Source organism: Lathyrus oleraceus, unplaced genomic scaffold, assembly GCF_024323335.1.
Source record: "Lathyrus oleraceus cultivar Zhongwan6 unplaced genomic scaffold, CAAS_Psat_ZW6_1.0 chrUn0232, whole genome shotgun sequence".
Classification (NCBI taxonomy): Eukaryota; Viridiplantae; Streptophyta; class Magnoliopsida; order Fabales; family Fabaceae; genus Lathyrus; species Lathyrus oleraceus.
The window spans coordinates 62,711-80,675 of NW_026112623.1; the positions used below are offsets into that span (position 1 = coordinate 62,711).

General features: G+C 37.2%; 1 protein-coding gene across 1 annotated transcript; it reads left to right on the top strand.

Annotated features, from left to right (window-relative positions):
- Nucleotides 1-220: 220 nt before the first annotated feature.
- LOC127112993 (uncharacterized) lies at nucleotides 221-17,944 on the top strand (the record flags this gene model as incomplete). The annotated part of the gene is made up of 11 exons (XM_051046423.1): nucleotides 221-481; nucleotides 737-818; nucleotides 1,481-1,584; nucleotides 1,950-2,045; nucleotides 2,124-2,171; nucleotides 3,334-3,384; nucleotides 15,919-16,022; nucleotides 16,168-16,261; nucleotides 17,258-17,384; nucleotides 17,767-17,866; nucleotides 17,930-17,944. Coding segments are annotated over exons 1-11 (836 nt in total), but the record flags the coding sequence as incomplete, so codon positions are not given.
- Between the last annotated feature and the right edge of the window lie 21 nt (nucleotides 17,945-17,965).

Sequence of the window (17,965 nt, forward strand, 5' to 3'; positions counted from 1 at the left end):
CTTCTAACTTTCTAACATAAAGAAAATTATTATAGATCATATAGCTAGAGCATGTATCAATTACTACAGCGGTTCATTTTGGTTTCACAAAACAAGAAAGATATTCCTTACCTAAAAAAATCATATATATAGTAAAAATAAATAAATAAATAAGACTTCCGAAAAGGTGATAAAAATTTCATAAGAAAAAGATGATATTAGAAAAGTAAAATAACAAATTTGATTAGGGGGACCACCACTAAGCCGGTGTCAGTACCAGGTTCTTACAGAGCACGTCCTTACTCAATACTCATAATAAACTTTGAAGTTAACCGGGACCTATATAACCGATTCTCTCTCATTTCCTTCATTTCTTCCCTTTCTCGTCTATTGAATTGTTGAATCTCTTATACGTACGTACTCTCTTTCATTCTTCATTCCATTTCTTCCATCTAACCATCCACATCTCAGGTTCATCGCTTTCATCATGTTCGAAGCTCACGTAAGAATCCTCCATAATTTTCACTTGTAATTCATTTTTTCGCGCATTGATATTCAACCTGATTTTCAATTTGATGCGTGCGTTTTCGTAGTGTATGCGATCTTTCTTTTTAGGCTTCGGTTTCAATAATTTGTGATGTTTCTCGAACGCAGGCTTTGTATGATTTTTGTCAATTAACGATGTTGAATGCTATAAGTAAGAGTAAATTAGTTTGGAGACTATGCTTCTGTGTAGTGATGTTTGCTTTGTTGACAGGTACTGCATTTGCTTCGGAGATATTTGGGCGAATATGTACACGGACTCTCTTCGGAGGCCTTGAGAATAAGTGTTTGGAAGGGTTTGTTTTCTGCTATTTTCTCTCAATTTATTCTCTAATTTTTTTTTTGATTTCCTGTGCTGAAATTATGCATTCTGAGCTAAATTAGCAGTTGTGGATTACATTCAACTTATCTTAGTTTGGAAATCTTCTTTTCTCCCCTTAATTTATACTTCACCTTGGAGGTGTTGTGAGTTGAAAGGAGAATAGATTATTCTCTATTTGCTGGATTGCTGATGCCGGATGGCATATTTGGTCAGAGAATAACTCTGGAGTTTTTAGATAGATATTTGTAGGACATGCTTGTTTTTTAAGAGTATTTTTAGTTTTGCTGTCATTGGTTTCTTTGGGTTTTTCTTTAATATTTTATTTTTTATATGCAAATGAAATTGTTTTGCTCTTTGAAGTGATTTAACAACTATGGTGGTTAAGCATATGCTATATGCTAGACGTAGTTTCATTAACACACGCCTTTACATTTTAATATTGTATGCTTTTGCATGGAACCAAATTCAATATTGCGCCAGCAAATTTATTTTTATTGAATGAGTTCATCTCAGAATACAATGTTGGCTGAAGCTTTTTGTCATGAATGCTTGCAAATTTCACATTACTCTGAAATGCTTTTTACTCCTTTGAGACAATCGATCATTGTTATTCCATCTAAAGGATCAACTCTGCAGGTGACGTTGTCCTCAAAGATTTGAAGCTAAAGTCAGAGGCACTAAATGCACTAAAACTCCCGCTTACCGTCAAATCTGGTTTTGTTGGTACCATCACATTGAAGGTAGCATTTACCATTTCTGGTTGTCTGATAACAACTTTTGGCTCCTTACTTTGGATTGGTTAGTCATAGTCATATATGCGTGCATCTATGTGCGTTTTATAATTATACGAGTATGAATGGATACATATGCACATGCTTACATGCATATTTAGCTGTTAAAAATATATGGCATACAAGCTTGCGTGTTTGGTTTTGTAATTTCAATGTATTTTTTAGTGGTTTACGATGTTCGTTTTTATAACTCATCTTTTTACCTTGTTTGATGCTCCTCATTTTCCCCCCTTTTACCTCCTCTGGAATTCTTCCTCGAGCTTTCAAATTGAATGTTCATTCAAATTTCTGCCTCACTCTCTATAATGTAATAGGTTCCTTGGAAAAGTTTGGGGAAAGAACCGGTGATTGTTCTAATCGATCGTGTCTTTGTTCTTGCTAATCCTGCTCCTGATACTCGAACTGTAAAGGTACAAAAGTATTTTTGTTTGTAGTTTAATTAAGTAATGTTTGTATCCTTTTCTTAATTAAGCTATTACTTTTTACAGGAGGAGGATAGAGAAAAACTTTTCCAAGACAAGCTTCAGCAGATTGAGGTAAGATTCTATGCAACTTGTGAAAATATCTTATTTAGCATCTATTTTAAGAAAGGTATATTGATGCTTGTTGCCCAGTCGATTGTGTAATCTGTGATAGATTTTCTTGCATTAAAATTTTATAAAGTTATCATGACATTTGTGCCCAAACCAAATTTTCTTTTTATTATTTTCAATCAATTTTGATGAACCTTCAATGTTGTACCATCTATGTGACTAAATGTTGGACGGTAAGGAGCCACCATGAAAGTAACTTAGCGAGAAGAGATGAAAATGTTTCTGATTGATGAATGGTTACATAAGACCCAACAGGTTTAGATTTGAAATACAATTACTTGAAAGAGGATTTGTGTACTTTAAATTGTAGAGGCTGCTTAAGTTATGTAGTTTAGTGTGGAGAAGACCTGTGGAAGCACTTGTAAGGAGGGTTGACTCGATGGAAGGTAGTCCATTTGATAGAAAAAAGGAGGGAGACAACAAAAAGTTATAGGCCATACCAATTATGAAAAAAAAGAAGATTTAAATCGTCTATCTTTGGACTCGGTACATGATAGGGTATTATTTGTTGTTTGATCCATAAAGCTGATTCACCTAATGGGAAAAAGCTTGTTTAGGTTACACCTCCTGTTACAGCTATGCTTAGCTGTCAATTCTACTAGAAATACCTCCACAATATTAGAGGTGTCCAATATTGGTCTATCTTTGGACTCTGTACATGTTAGGGTATTATTTCTTGTTTTTCTCAATCCAGACACTATTAGAGGTGTCCAAGAGATGTCATCTCAACGGTAGGAGTTTGACTTTGTAAGGGACGGAGTTAAAATATCTTCGGATATGGTTGTAAAATGGTCATTATTGCAACTTATAGTATCCCCCTTCCCAGTATTTTTTTGAACACTATTAGAGGTCAGTCAGTGTAGCTTCACTAGCTTGCACCGTTTTGCTCTATCTTTATTTCAAATAGCTGCATTCCTCTGAAAAGGGGAGGTCCAGAGAAGGAAAATAAAGTGATAAGCAAGGAATTTAGTGGCTTTTTCTTTTTATGATACATTTTCCCTGTCTTCGGGCCTCTGTTAAACTTCATCAACTTTTATTTTTTAATTATATTTTTTCTAATATTTGTTTTTTCAATTCTTTGTCTTTTTTTCCATTGCTCATGCAGGAAGCAGAGTTGGCAACACTTGATGCAATATCCAAGTCCAAGTTGGGAAGTGTACGAATTTTATATAATCTAGCTAATGGTTATTAAATTCACTTGGTTTATGATTAGTTTACCCATTTTTTCATGTTATTTAAAATATGATGAAAATATTAGAGTTGGAAGAAACGACATATGTGAATGTGCTTGAGGTTTGAGTGCTCTCAGCAATATACATTTCTATTCATTGGAGTTACAATGAGAGTAGATGCAAAATTCAGCAATATACATTTCTATTCATTGGAGTTACAATGAGAGTAGATGCAAAATGTAGTTTTCAAGATGAATACTGTGGCTAACAGTAACACTATTCTCTGATATCCATTATTCATTTTGCTTCTATAGAGTGAATCCAAACTATTTGGAAATGGAACGATAAAAATTTATTCAGGCTCCACACACCCATAAGTTGATGACTAAGTATTTCCATTCCTAGCTTGAATACTATTTTTTTTAAAAACTGGGCTGCACAAGCTTTTGACAAAATATCTATAAACTGTCCCTCTGAAGTCCTAGATTTTGAGTTGAGTCTAACTTAATTTTACAAAATTGGCTTGTAAGGTGAAGATTGTCCATATTTATTAACATATGTTTAGGCCATCTCTCATCCAATGTGAGATTCTTAACATCCCCTTCACACCCAAGATTGAACATTTGATGTGCTCTTGAGTCACTTGATAGCAAAATTGTGATAGTTGGTTGCCCAACAAATTATGGATAGACTCTGATACTATCTTAGAGTTTGGGTTGAGCCTAACTCAACTCTACAAAGCCGACTTGTAAGGTGAGGATGAGTGGATGAACCCCCACTTATAAACGTATATTCACGCCCTTTCTATTCAATGTGGGATTCTTAACACACTCGTCATCCAATGTCGGACTCTTATCAAGTCAATATTAAGTTGCAATCAAGTCAGTGTCAATAACATTCAAGTTTCTTATTCTTCTTTCATCTTTTACCTTAAATCTCACAATTTCAGCATGATATTATAGCTTATCCCAAATTCGTTGAGTCACTTGCTGTCAACTTTGTACTATCGGGCCACAATTCTATTGTTTAGTCTTGGATGTAAGGATGTGGTTGAAAGTTCATCATTAGATGAGAGATGATCCGAACATATGTTATAAGTGAGGACAATCCTCACCTTACAAATTTATTTTGTAAGGCTGAGTTATGTCCAATTCAAATTTTAAATGAAGAAACATATGGAGTATAAATCAAACCATAATCAATCGAGCTTCTTCGTGATAACATGTTGGTCTAGCTCAATCTACCCCATTCATTCTCTATTTATTAGCATTGATAGTTTTTTTATTTTCTGCCTATTGATTCGAGCCACCTTCATTTATATCCACACACCAAGCCTAATAGTGTGGGCGTAAGAGGTATAATTTATTAGAGAATGATAAAGAATTCATAGAAGATGAGTTAACTAAGTTTGTATTGAATGAACTCATCAAAGAACTAGTTACATATGGACATCATATATATATATATATATATATATATATATATATATATATATATATATATATATATATATATATATATATATATATATATATATATATATATATATATATATATATATATATATATATATATACACACTAGTGACAACTCAACATAACTAATTAAGCTGTTTATAGTTAAACATAACAAACTAATGCCAACTCAGCATAACAAGCTGAGCTTAACACTAACAGACTAACTACTCTAATATATTCCCCTCAAATGGAGGAGTCTTCTGCCTGTCTGCTGAAGACGATCCTTTAGTGTAGAGTAGTCTTGTCCACTACTCTAAGATGATCCCTAAGATTAAGAAATCTCAGGGCAGAGAGTGGTTTAGTCAGAATATCTGCATTCTGCAACTCAGCAGGAATGTGCTTAACACAAAATGTTTTATTGAGAACCTTCTCTCTAAGGAAGAAAATATCTAGCTCCATGTGTTTTGTCTTGGCATGAAGAACAGGATTGTGAGACAAAGATACAATGCTAAGATTATCACAATAGAGAATGAGAGATAGAGTGATGACTTGCAGTTCTGAGAGGAGAGATTGGACCCAAAGTACCTCTGAAGCAGTGCTAGCCAAACTTCTGTACTCAACCTGGCTACCAGTGTTGTTTCTTGGACCACCAAAATATCAGATTGAACCCAAGATAAATGCATGAGCTTGATGTAGATTTTCTATCATCAGGATCGAAACCCCAGTCCGCATCAGAGAAGGCTGTGATTTGCAATGGTTTAGCAGGATTGGTTGGCATAAAGTGCAGGCCATGATGCAATGTGCCTCTGAGATACCTCAAAATTCTATTGATAGCAACCCAATGAGTTTGCAAAGGGTGAGCTAGAAATTGACAGGCCTTGTTCACTGAGAAGCTGATCTCCGTTCTAGTGATGGTGGCATATTGCAATGCCACAACAACAGACCTGTAGTATGAAGGATCTTGAAGATAATCTGAACTCTGTCTTGTGAGTTTAAGATTAGACACCATAGGGGTGAGAAGACTCTTGGCCTCACTTATATTTTGGCCAAGAGATCTCTGATGTATTTAGTCGGAGATAGGAATAGGCTTCCATTGGAAACTTTTGAAACCTCAATTCCTAAGAAATAGTTAAGTGAGCCAGGTTATTTAAGAGAAAACTGGGCATGAAGCTGAGTGATTAGATTTTGAATATGACTTGGAGAATTCCCTGTAACAATGATGTCATCTATATATACCAACATGAAAATGGTATAGGTAGGTTTTCTTTGAGTGAATAAGGAAGGATCACACTTGCTGGTGAGGAAGCCAAAGTTGTGAAGAGCAGAGGTGAGCCTTTCAAACCAGACCCTAGGGGCCAGTTTTAAACCATAGATTACTTTGTTCAGTTTGCAGATTAAATTAGTATTTGAATTGACAAAACCAGGAGGCTGTTGCATGTAAATTTCCTCAGCCAAAATGCAATTTAGAAAGGCATTGTTCACATCAAGTTGAGTGATATGCCATTGCCTAGAAATAGCAAGTGTCAAGACAATCTTGACAGTGACAGGCTTAACCACAAGAGAAAAGGTTTCTTGAAAGTCAAACCCATGAACTTGGTGAAACCCTTTTGCAACAAGCCCGACCTTATATTTCAGAATGGAGCCACCAGGGTTTTGCTTGATCCTAAAGATCCATTTACACCCAATTGCCCTTCTATTAGGAGGAAGGTTGGTGAGAGTCCATGTGTTGTTTTGCAGCAATGCGGTATGTTCAGCTTGCACCACTGAGGATGTTTGAGTGCTATCTTATAGGAACTAGGTTCCAATTCAATTAGAAGGAAAATAGGAGGATGTTTGAGTGCTATCTTATAGGAAGTAGGTTCCAATTCAATTAGAAGGAAAGTAGGATGAAGTCTAGGTTGGACAATACCATCCTTGGCTATAGTGACCATAGGATGAGTATTTAGGGGATAAATATGTGGTGTAGGAGGTGAAGAGGAAGAGTGTGAGTTGGAAGCTCCTGACACAAGCTCAGGCAACTGAGAGTCAGGGAGAGATGAGAATGAAATGGGAGAAGCATGAGACAATGTAGGACTCTCAAATGTGGATGAATGTGGCTGCTGTGTAGGAGAACTAGATTCTGAGGCATTTTGAGAGGAAGAAGCATTAACAGAGATGGAGGTATTATTTGGGCTGCGAGAAGGAGAATTGAATTGAAAAGATGTAAAAGAGAAGGGAACATGGATGGAGTTCTGAGTATTATTAGGAGAAGACATGAAGGTAGAGGCAAACATAGAGGAGTAAGGGAACTTGATTTCATTGAAAATCACATCCTTTGAGATGTATATTTTGCCATCAGGTGCTAAGCACTTAACCTTGTGTTGAGAAGAATAGCCCAAGAACATACATTCTTTGGAGTGATAGGCAAATTTGTTAGGATTGTAGGGTCTGAGGTGTGGATATCATGCACACCCAAAAACTTTAAGGAACTTGTAGTCTTCTTCAGTGCGGTGGAAAGTCAGTCAAATATGGGGAGTTCATCCCTAAGATAGAAGTAGGCGTCCTATTGATAAGGTATGTAGCTGCCTGAAAGGCATGATCCCAGAATTTTAAAGGGAGTGATGCATGTGACAGCAAGGTGAGACTTGTTTCCATAACATGTTTGTGCTTCCTTTCCACAGAACCATTTTGGTGATGAGTATGTGGACATGTTAGTATATAGAGAGTGCCTTACTTAGTGAGTAAAGAAGTGAGGGGTTGGAATTCACATCCTCCATCAGTTTGAACTGTTTTAATCTTACAGTTAAACTGAGTGTTAACATATGCCATGAAGTTAGTAAAGGCTAAGGTAACTTCAGATTTAAGTCTAAGCAGAACAAGTGAATTTGTAAAGGCATCCACACAAGTTAGAAGATACATGAAACCAGAGGAGGACAACATAGGTGCAGGCCCCCACACATCAGCAAACACTAAATCAAAGGGAGCAGTGTAAACAGTGGTAGAGTGAGTAGAGGGCAATCTATGAACTTTGTCTAAGTAACAAGCAGTGCAAAAATCAAACTTAGATTGATGAGGAACATAAATATTACATTTGGTAAGTACATTTTTGAGAACCTCATGATGAGGGTGCCCCAACCTATTGTGCCACTGAGCATACAAAGAAGGACCTAGTATGTTGGCATCTTTATTTGTACTAGACTTGAAATCAATAGAAGGTAAAGATGTACTAGTGAGTGTGTGAACATTAGGTGATGTAGAATTGAAAGAGATAAGAGTAGTGGCCTGTAGAGCACCAAAGGAATAAAGTCCATCCTTTCCAAGAGAACCTTGTAGCACAACTTCATATGTAGCCTGAGATTTGACAAAACACGTATCAGGATGAAACTCAAATACAGGTGATTATCTCTAGCAAATTGACTCACTGGCTCACTGAAATGAGATTCTTAGTGATTTTAGGCATAAGCAACATGTTATTTAGTGTGAGTGTGACATGTGGTTTGTGTGTGGATTGAAATGAAGTATTATGAATAGATGTAATGGAGAAACCTTGACCATTACCAAGTAGCACTTGGTCAGAGCCAAATGTGGAGATGCTGTCTAGAAAGTGATCGGCAGAGTTTGTCACAAGATGTGTTGCCCCTGAGTCAGGATACTATTGAGCTGTAGTAGATGAACCAGTGCAAGTATTTCAACCTGCTAGATAAGCTTGAGGTTGTTTAGCTGAAAAGGGAGGATATGAAGGAGCTACTGATCTTGGAACAACTCCAGTTGAAGGTGCACTCCATGATGGAGTAGATGAGGGAGCACACCACTGGTTAGGAAATTGTTATGGAATGGACTGCCGCCAAGGATTCACAAAGTTAGAGGGAGGTTGTTGAGCAATGACTGGATTGCACCATTGGTTGGGGCTTGGTTGTTGCACTGAGAGCCTGTAGTAGCACACTTTAGCATCGTGTCCAATTTTTGAACATATTTGACACTGCACACGAGACCTACCACCATTACGACCGCCACCGCGAGTGTTGAAGGAACGCCCACCACGATTGTTGCGAGAAGCATCAAACTGTGGTTAAGATTCATGACTGGATAAAGACAAGGCTGAATCAGAAGAATTGGCAATCGTTGACTGTGACGACTGTGTGAGGTTACCTTGAGTAAGGTTAACGGTGAGATTCAAGAGATGAACTTCGAGGAGCACGATTCAGACAAGCTTCATGTGATAAGAGCATCGTTTCAACAACAACAAGTTCACCGGTTGATCGCGATACTGGATAATCGACGCAAGATACTCCAATGTTAATACATCAACAATCATTTTCAACTGATCGCGATGCGATACCGGATCTCCGATCGACTCAAGGATATCAATGATTTGTTGAATTCGACCTAGATACTGTTCGATGGTGCGATCACCTTTCTCCATGCTACGAAGTACATAGCAAAGTTGTTTGGATTTCACGTAGATCTGAGTTCTTTAAATTGATCAATCACGGTCTAGACTTCATGCGCATGAATGCATTTGACGACGCGTGGAAGTACGGATTCAGAGAGTGTAGTTAGAAGCCAAGTGAAGAGTAACGAATCTTCTTGATGCCATAGTAGATATGCTGGATTTTCGGAATCAGAAGCACGATCTTCAATTGAGAGGTTAGGGTGGAATCATCGGATTCACAAGATGACGATGCAGTTTGTGGATACGAATGATACCTTCAACTTGTTGCTTCCATGAAAGAAAGTTGTTGTTATCAACTTGATGTTGATTTGTTGCGCAAATGTTTTGAATGCATTCTTCAGTGATGAAGATGCTGCTTTTGTGAAGAAGAAGTGGTGCCACTGACGGAGAATTGTTTTCCAGCTACGACAGTGAAGCATTGGTAGCGGAAGAAGACATGACTGTGATGGATCACAAGCTCATGATACCATATTAGAGAATGATAAAGAATGCGTAGAAGATGAGTTAACTAAGTTTGTATTGAATGAACTCATCAAAAATCTAGTTACATATGGACTGATGTATATATAGGATGCTATACTAGTGACAACTCATCATAACTAATTGAGTTGTTTACAGCTAAGCATAACAAACTAGTGCAAACTCAGCATAACAAGCTGATCTTAACACTAACAGACTAACTACTCTAATATAATTAATCCCGCATAAATTATAGAGAGTGACATTCCTAACGTTATAAACTGGTTTTGTAAAAATGAGTTAGGTCCAATATGAATATCAAGTAATCACATTAAATCATTGTCCATCCCATTTATTGTTTAATCTTCTAGAATAATTTTGAGCCATAATAGTTCACAAATGCTGTTGTGCATATCATGGGTATCTTCTTCAGCACTAGAAAGAACAACCACATATTTGCTTTTTGTTGGAATTTTCCCCTTCACTGTGGTTCGTCCCTAGTCATCTTAATTGCGACACTTGGCTTGCTTTCATTGAAGCCTTAACACCTTCACTGTGTTGGGTTTGAAGGGATGAATTTAGTAGTCCCACATTGCTTGGAGATATTGTTCGGGTTGTGTATATAAGTGGGACAATAGCTGGGTACAACTAGCACACTAACTAACTGACAACTGGCTACAACTAACTAGCTGTCTGCTTGCTATAGCTGGCACACCTAACTAGCTGACTCATCTAACATCCCCCACAAGGTCATGGTGGAGTTTTCCTAGAAATCACCTTGAGCTTGGAACGAAACTGCATGATCTTTTTAGTAGACAGAGGTTTGGTTAGCACATCTGCAATTTGAACAAAACCTGGAATGTGCACAACACTGAGTTGTTTAGATATAACCTTTTCTCAAACAAAAAATAGGTCTATTTTGATATGCTTAGTACGAGCATGAAGAACAGGGTTATGTGCCATAACAACTGTACTCTGGTTGTCCTAGTGAATAATAGAGGATGCAATAGGGACATGAAGCTCTTGTAGAAGAGTTTGAACCCAGAGAACTTCTGCAGTGGTGAGTGCAAGGCTTCCGTATTCAACCTCTGCACTTGACCTAGCAACAACAGTGTGCTTGCGAGACCACCATGAAATTATATTAGGTCCAAAATAGAGAGCTGAACCGGAGACATGTCGACGATCATCTGGGTTAGCAACCCAATCTGCATCATAAAAGGAGATGCAAGAAGTTGTATGGGTGAAGCCTGCAGAGCAGTAGATGGCCTGGGTGAGTGGGACTGTACGGCTTGTGTGTGTATATGTGAAGTTTGGACAATAGATGGTGTGGGTGAATGAGACTGTAAGGGAGAAACATGAGAGGGAGATACTTATGTAATAGGATATGAGGTTGAAGTTGTGGGATTGAAGGAGTGTAAGGGCATGGGGCTTAAGTTGATTGATTTAGAAACAAAATTAGTTGGTTGAGCTTTAGGAGAAAAGAGATTATTGTATGGAAACCTAGACTTGTTAAACAAAACATCCTTTGATATATAAAGGCGACCACTAGGAGAGAGACATTTGTACCCCTTATGTGAGGTGGAATATCCTAGAAAAAGACATTCATGAGAACGAAAGTCAAACTTATGGGTATTGTACGGTCTTAAAAGAGGAAAGCAAGCACAATCAAAGACTTTGAGGAAGTGATAATCAGGGTGTTGACCAAAAAGGCGAAAATAGGGATTATTATTATTGATAGATGCAGATGAAAGTTGATTAATGAGATAGACAACTGTGAGGAAAGCAAAATCCCAGTATTTCAGAGGTAAAGAGGCATGACTGAGTAAAGTTAAACCAAAATCTACAGTGTATCTATGTTTGCGTTCTATGACTCCATTTTGGTGATGTGTGTGGGCAAATCAGCCTATGAATGATCCCTAGGTCAGTTAGAAATTTTGTAAATGGTCTGAATTCACTCCCCTGCTAGTTTGGAGAGATTTAATTTGGAAACCAAATTGAAGTTCAACCGTAACTTTGAACTGTTTAAAAATGGTAAGAGACTCATATTTGGTCTTGATAAGGTAAATCCATGTAAACCTAGTGTCTGCATCTACAAACGTAATGTAGTATTTATGATTTGTGGAGGAAGGTACAGGGGTAGGGCCCCACAAGTCACTGTAAATAAGTTCTAACAGTGTATTATATTGAGTGAGAGAAGGAGAACATATAAACGATGGGCTTTGCCGATACAACAAGTTGCACAAAATTCATAATTGGATTTTGATAATAGGAATATTACAATCTTCCAATACAAGCAGTAAGGTATTGGGATTTGGATGTCCCAACCTTAAGTGCCAAGTAAATTGGGAATTGGGGAGCAAAACATTAGAAGTAGATTGTAAAACAGTTAAAGGAGTACATGGAGAAGAACTAGACATTAAACAAGAGGGAGAGCTCAGGCTTGACAATTGTAAGGGTAGCTTTGAGAAAACATACAATCCATCACTACCATCGAGCCTTCAAGCAAGATTTGATTATTGCCCTGAGTTTTCACAAAACATTTATCAGCATTAAACTCTAAATAGACAATTATCTTTAGCAAACTTACTCACACTAATGAGATTTTTAGTGATGGAAGGGACATGTAAACGTTTATTAAGGATGAATAAGGTATTAGGACTAGATGGAGAAGAAAACATAGATGAACCAGAGGAGAGAATTGGCAGACCTTGACCGTTTCCTATGAAGATCTGGTCAGGACCTTCAACGGGAGCACATTAATGTTTTGAGAATTGTTTGTGACATGGTAAGATGCCCCAAAGTCTGGAAACTAGGAGCTGTTTGTGGCAGAGTTGGCCATGGTAAGCATGACATTAGATGGAGATGGAAGTGTTGGGGGTAATTGGTAGGATAGATTGATGGTGTGTATGGAGGTCTAGGCTGTGTGTTAGGTCTAGGAGCACCATAAGAGAAACTATTGGAAGCATATGGATTATTATAAGCATTTTGGAAGGCTGAGTATCCATAAAATCAAGAGGCATAGGAGCATAGAACCGCTGATTGAACCTATGATAGTAGTTGCCAGCAACGTGACCAAATTTGAAACAAACTTGGCATTAAATAGAACCATGGCGACCACGACCACGGCCACCACGACCACTATGAAATCCAGTATGACCACCTCTACCAAATGCATATCCAGAATAATTAGACACAGGCGACGATTCATAAGAAGGTACCATGTAAATGAATTACCATCAGGCGCACTGGGAACAACATCAGAAATTGGCTTGGCTTGTGTGAGATTAATTGAAGCGTTATCCATAGTAGAAATCTTCTTGAGCTTTTCAGAACGCATCTCACGAGCAAGAAGTAGAGCCTCAACCTCTTCAAGTTGAATATCTTCGAATTTGCTCTCAATAATCGAAATAACTGGTCCAAATTCATGGGGAAGACCTTCAAGAAAAACATCGATATGTTGCTGAGCTGGAATAGAATCTCCTACTGAGGCTAACGAATCTACTAGAGTCTTAATGCAAAGAAGATACTCTTCAACCGTCGATTCACCAAGAGCAGTCGCGCGAAGCTCAGATCGCAGCTGTTGCACCTTTGCACGAGTGAGTTTCTGAAAGTGAGCATGAATTCGTTCCCAAAGATCAACAAATTTGGTACATCCAAGAACACGAGACATAAACGAACCAGATAAGGTTGATTGCAACCACGATAACAGCCATTGATCTTGACGAATCCAAGCGCAATATTGAGGATTTTCTGTTAGAGTTGCTGAATTAGGGTTTTGCACAAATTAGGAGGGAATTGAGGGAAAATAGATGTAATCTTGAAGATTATGAGTGTTGATAATGGCTCTACTTGTTGACGCCAGATTAGAAAGTTCTTTTCAGTGAGTTTTTCTGAGATTTCAATTGAAAGGTAACGTGAGGAGCTCCACCATCAGTAGAAGAAATCGGAGGCGGCGGCATTGGTGGGGAATTATTTTCAGAATTAGTCATGATGGATCAAACCGAGGCTCTATGATACCATCTCAAAGTTGAAAAGAATTGAAAGAAATGATGAATTATATTGATTGAATCTTTTTCAATACTATCTGTACAGTACAGTGATATATATATATATATATATATATATATAGATATATATATATATATATATATATATATATATATTATATATATATATATATATATATATATATAGCCACTGTTAACTATAACCAACTAGGAAAGGTAGTTACAATAGCTGGCTACAACTGACACTAACTAACTGACAGCTGGCACAACTAACTAGCTGTCTACTGGCTACACCGACTCATCTAACAAGGGGTTGTTGGAATTTCCGCCTTCATAGCGGTCCGCCCATAGTCGCCTTAATTGTGGCATTTGGCTTGTCTTAATTGCAGCCTCCAACACCTTCATTGTGTTGGGTTTGAAGGGGTGGATTTAGTCCTACAGTGTTTAGAGATATGACTTGTGTGTGTTTATAAGGGGGGCAATCCTCACCCTACAAACCGGTTTTGTAGGGATGAGGTAGGCCAAACCCAAATTCTGAGACTTTTTATTGCTTAAAGTTACTCTTTCGGTCTCATATTATGTTTCATTACGAATTTTTTGCTTCTCATATTTTTGTCATTTTATAATACCCATAGTCTTGATTATAATTCCTCGTAATATATAGTTATTTATTGTATCTCAATTGATCTTACTATTCCACAAACTATTATTAATAACTATAATTAATAAGGGTATTTTACTAAATAAAACTACTTCATGAAAAAATTAATAACACTTAATGATTTCTTACGAGGTGTGTATTACCTTAAAAATACACATACTATGAGATGAGTACTCAAATTCCTACAAGAATATGCACTAACCAGGGTAGCTCTCTTGTTAGTAGCTAACAATGCATAGTTGTAAGTCTTGGTGTGTGTTCGGAAAACTTGAAAATCATGATGAAAAATCACGGTGGGACAGAAGCTACCTATACCAGCTTCTCAAAATTGCGGTGTAAAAGACCTTAAACGTGCGGCAGCAGTGGCCCACCGTGTTACCAAACATAGCGTTAATAATTATATTGCCATTCCTTTTATATAAAATTCTTCTTCCTGAAGTTCCCATAAGCAGTGTTGTTAAATAAACCAGGGTAGCTTTCTTGTTAGTAGCTACACTGCATAGTTATAAGTCTTAATAATTGTACTGCCATTCGGTTTTATATAAATTTTTTCTTCCTGAAGTTCCCATAAGCAGTGTTGTTAAATAACTGGTATAGCAGCGCTATATGCTATACCGCCTTTGTATATTAGGACTTGGAGCAACTGCGACAAAAGCCGATATGCCTTTGCAATTTCGCTACCACTGTTTTCTATGTTTTTTTGTTGCAAATAATAACATTAAAAATATCATTTGAGCTTCATTGACATATTTTTAAAAAACAAAACAAAATAAAATAATGCTGAGTTGGTGATGAGATGGGGTCTTATATAACCCACAACCTAGGCAACCTCTCATCTGTTCCCCTTCACCCATCATCCCTATTTTTCTTCTTTTTATCTATTTTTTCCTAATGTTTCTTTTATCTATTCCTCAGTTTTTTTCCAAAAATATTTCCTTTCTATTATATTCCCCATCCCCTGTTTAATTCAATTTCTGTTTATGTTGCCTTTTTTTGTGTGTGCCCCTTGATTTATTTATATACAATTATTTATTTTAACCTCTTTGCGGCTTCCTCTATTTGTTCACTATGCTATCCGCTATTTCCTATATCAAAATTTTAACTATTCACTATTTTTGACGATTTGCTATTAATAACACTGCCCATAAATGGACTTCTCTTGAACATTGTACGAATCCACTAAACAAACTTGCAATGAATAAAATGTTTGTGTGAAACAAATAGATTAGTTTCCCTACTAATCATTGATACCTTTTCTCATCCAATGCTGCACCTTCATCTGCATTACCTAGTTTAATAACCAAATACTCGAATATATGGGTGTACTTACATCTTACAAACTCTCTTTCTCGAAGATTTTGTTTTAATTAAACATGATTTGATTAAGGCAGTACTGTTAATGGGAAAATTTTACTCTCCCTCTCCTTGTGTGCGTGTGTAGTTGAAATAATGTGTGAGCACGCCCTTGAAATGATCTACCTGACAGCTTTATTATCGTACAGCCATCTTCTGGAAATTCATGGCTGAGTTCTCTTATCTCTACAATTATTGGAAATCTCAAGATATCTATAAGCAATGTGCATATCAGATACGAAGATTCAATTAGGTTGGTTAATAAGTATCATTTTACCTTTGATTGTACAACTATGCATTCATATTGGCATTTAATTTAATTTTTCCACACTTCAGATTACCGAGGTTCTTCTTTTGCTCTGTTTCCACTTGCTTATGCTACTAATTGTTGTTTGCAGTAATCCCGGCCATCCATTTTCTTCAGGTGTGACTTTGGCTAAGCTTGCTGCTGTTACAATGGATGAACAGGGGAATGAAACTTTGATACTAGTGGTGCTTTGGATAGATTGAGGAAGGTAGGACTTTTTTTTTGTTATGATAGGTATATGAAAACTTATATTGAAGGTCCAGCTGTTTTAGTAAACCAAATCAAGACTTGCCAAAATTGTTTTTTGATCCAGTAAAGCTTCATGTCTAAATACACGTTTTTTAAATTGTAGTTTGTAGACTCGTTCTGTTACTTGTATTATTTTGTTGTACAGAGTTGGGATTTTGTTTTGCAATATTTCAGAATTTAGTGGACGAAATAGAGGTGGATCAGAATTAATAGGAAAAGAGAGATTTTGTTCAAGTCAAAACCACAAAATCTTGGTCAGTATAATGTTGGTACTATAACAGAAAGCAGAAAATCCCAGGGTATTCTGGAGACCCAGTCTCTCCCGAATGGAATTCCCAACCAAATCAAAATCCGCTTTCTCTCCTTTTTATTCTCATCTCCGTTATTATTTTATTGTCTACCAAACATTTACTAACTGCCCCTTTCCCCTTTTATTCCTGCTCCTCTGTTACAATCAACTGTCTAGGGACAGTTACTGTTATAACTCCCCGTGTTAAGAATATTCTGATACCACACTTCTTTTGCCTATTGAAAATCCTCTAAACTGGTGCTTTACTAGTAGTTGGAAATTCCACTTTTCTTGTTGGGTTTGAAGGGGTGGATTTAGTCTCATATTATTTAGAGGTATGACCTGTGTAGTGTTTATAAAGCTTGAGCAACCCTCACCTTACAAACCGGGTTTGAAGGGATCCAACTCAAATTTTAAGATGATATCATAGTTTATCCTAGATTTGTTGTTGGGCTTCCTGCATCGTCCATGCTTCAAGCTCATTGAGACCTGAGTCTGAGGGGGTATGTTGGAAATTTGCCTTCATTGCGGTTTGTCCCAAGTCACCTAATCGCGGTATTTGGCTGCCTTCAATGTAGCCTCCAACACCTTATTTGTATTGAGTTTGAAGGGAGATTTGGTCCCACATTGTTACATTGTTTAGAGATTGTTTAGAGATATGACATGTGAAGTGTTTATCAAGCTTGAACTTCCACCACTTTACAAACGGTTTTGTAGGGATGAGGTAGACTCAACTCAAGTTTTAAAACTAGTAGATACCAAGGCAAACGGTATTCATAATTCCTATATTTTCTCTCTGCCATATGGTTGTACAATTTGGGTCGGGGATATAGCTTCCTGGCAATTCTAGTTGGTTTTATCAGAAGATTTCAGTAGCCGTAGTAGCCGTTTCCAGCCACTTGTACTTCCCCCATATGACATGGTGTACCATAGAATGGTGGTAGAGATGTTTAATAAGTCCTTTGCTGGCAGCTGATGCACTTGGGATGGCTTGGTTCCTTAAATCTTAATAGAGAGCATCTTTGACATATTTTGATCCTTGTTGCCTCCACTTCTACTTTAATTAAATATTTAGCTCAAAGTCAAGGTGGCCTTTACACTGTACAGCAGGGCAGCTCCTCATATGGTTTGACATATTTTTCATTCTTACAGTCAGTGCACTGGAGAGGCTAGCTCTTTATCATGATTCTGATCGACTTCCTTGGGAGATTGACAAGAGATGGGGAGGTTCCAGTCCACATGATGGATTGAGGTATTTTTAATTTGACAAATTCTGCATTATCATTGATGGTTACATAATGTTACTGTCAATTAGATCTTTATCAGCACGGTATGTGACTTATGCCCCATT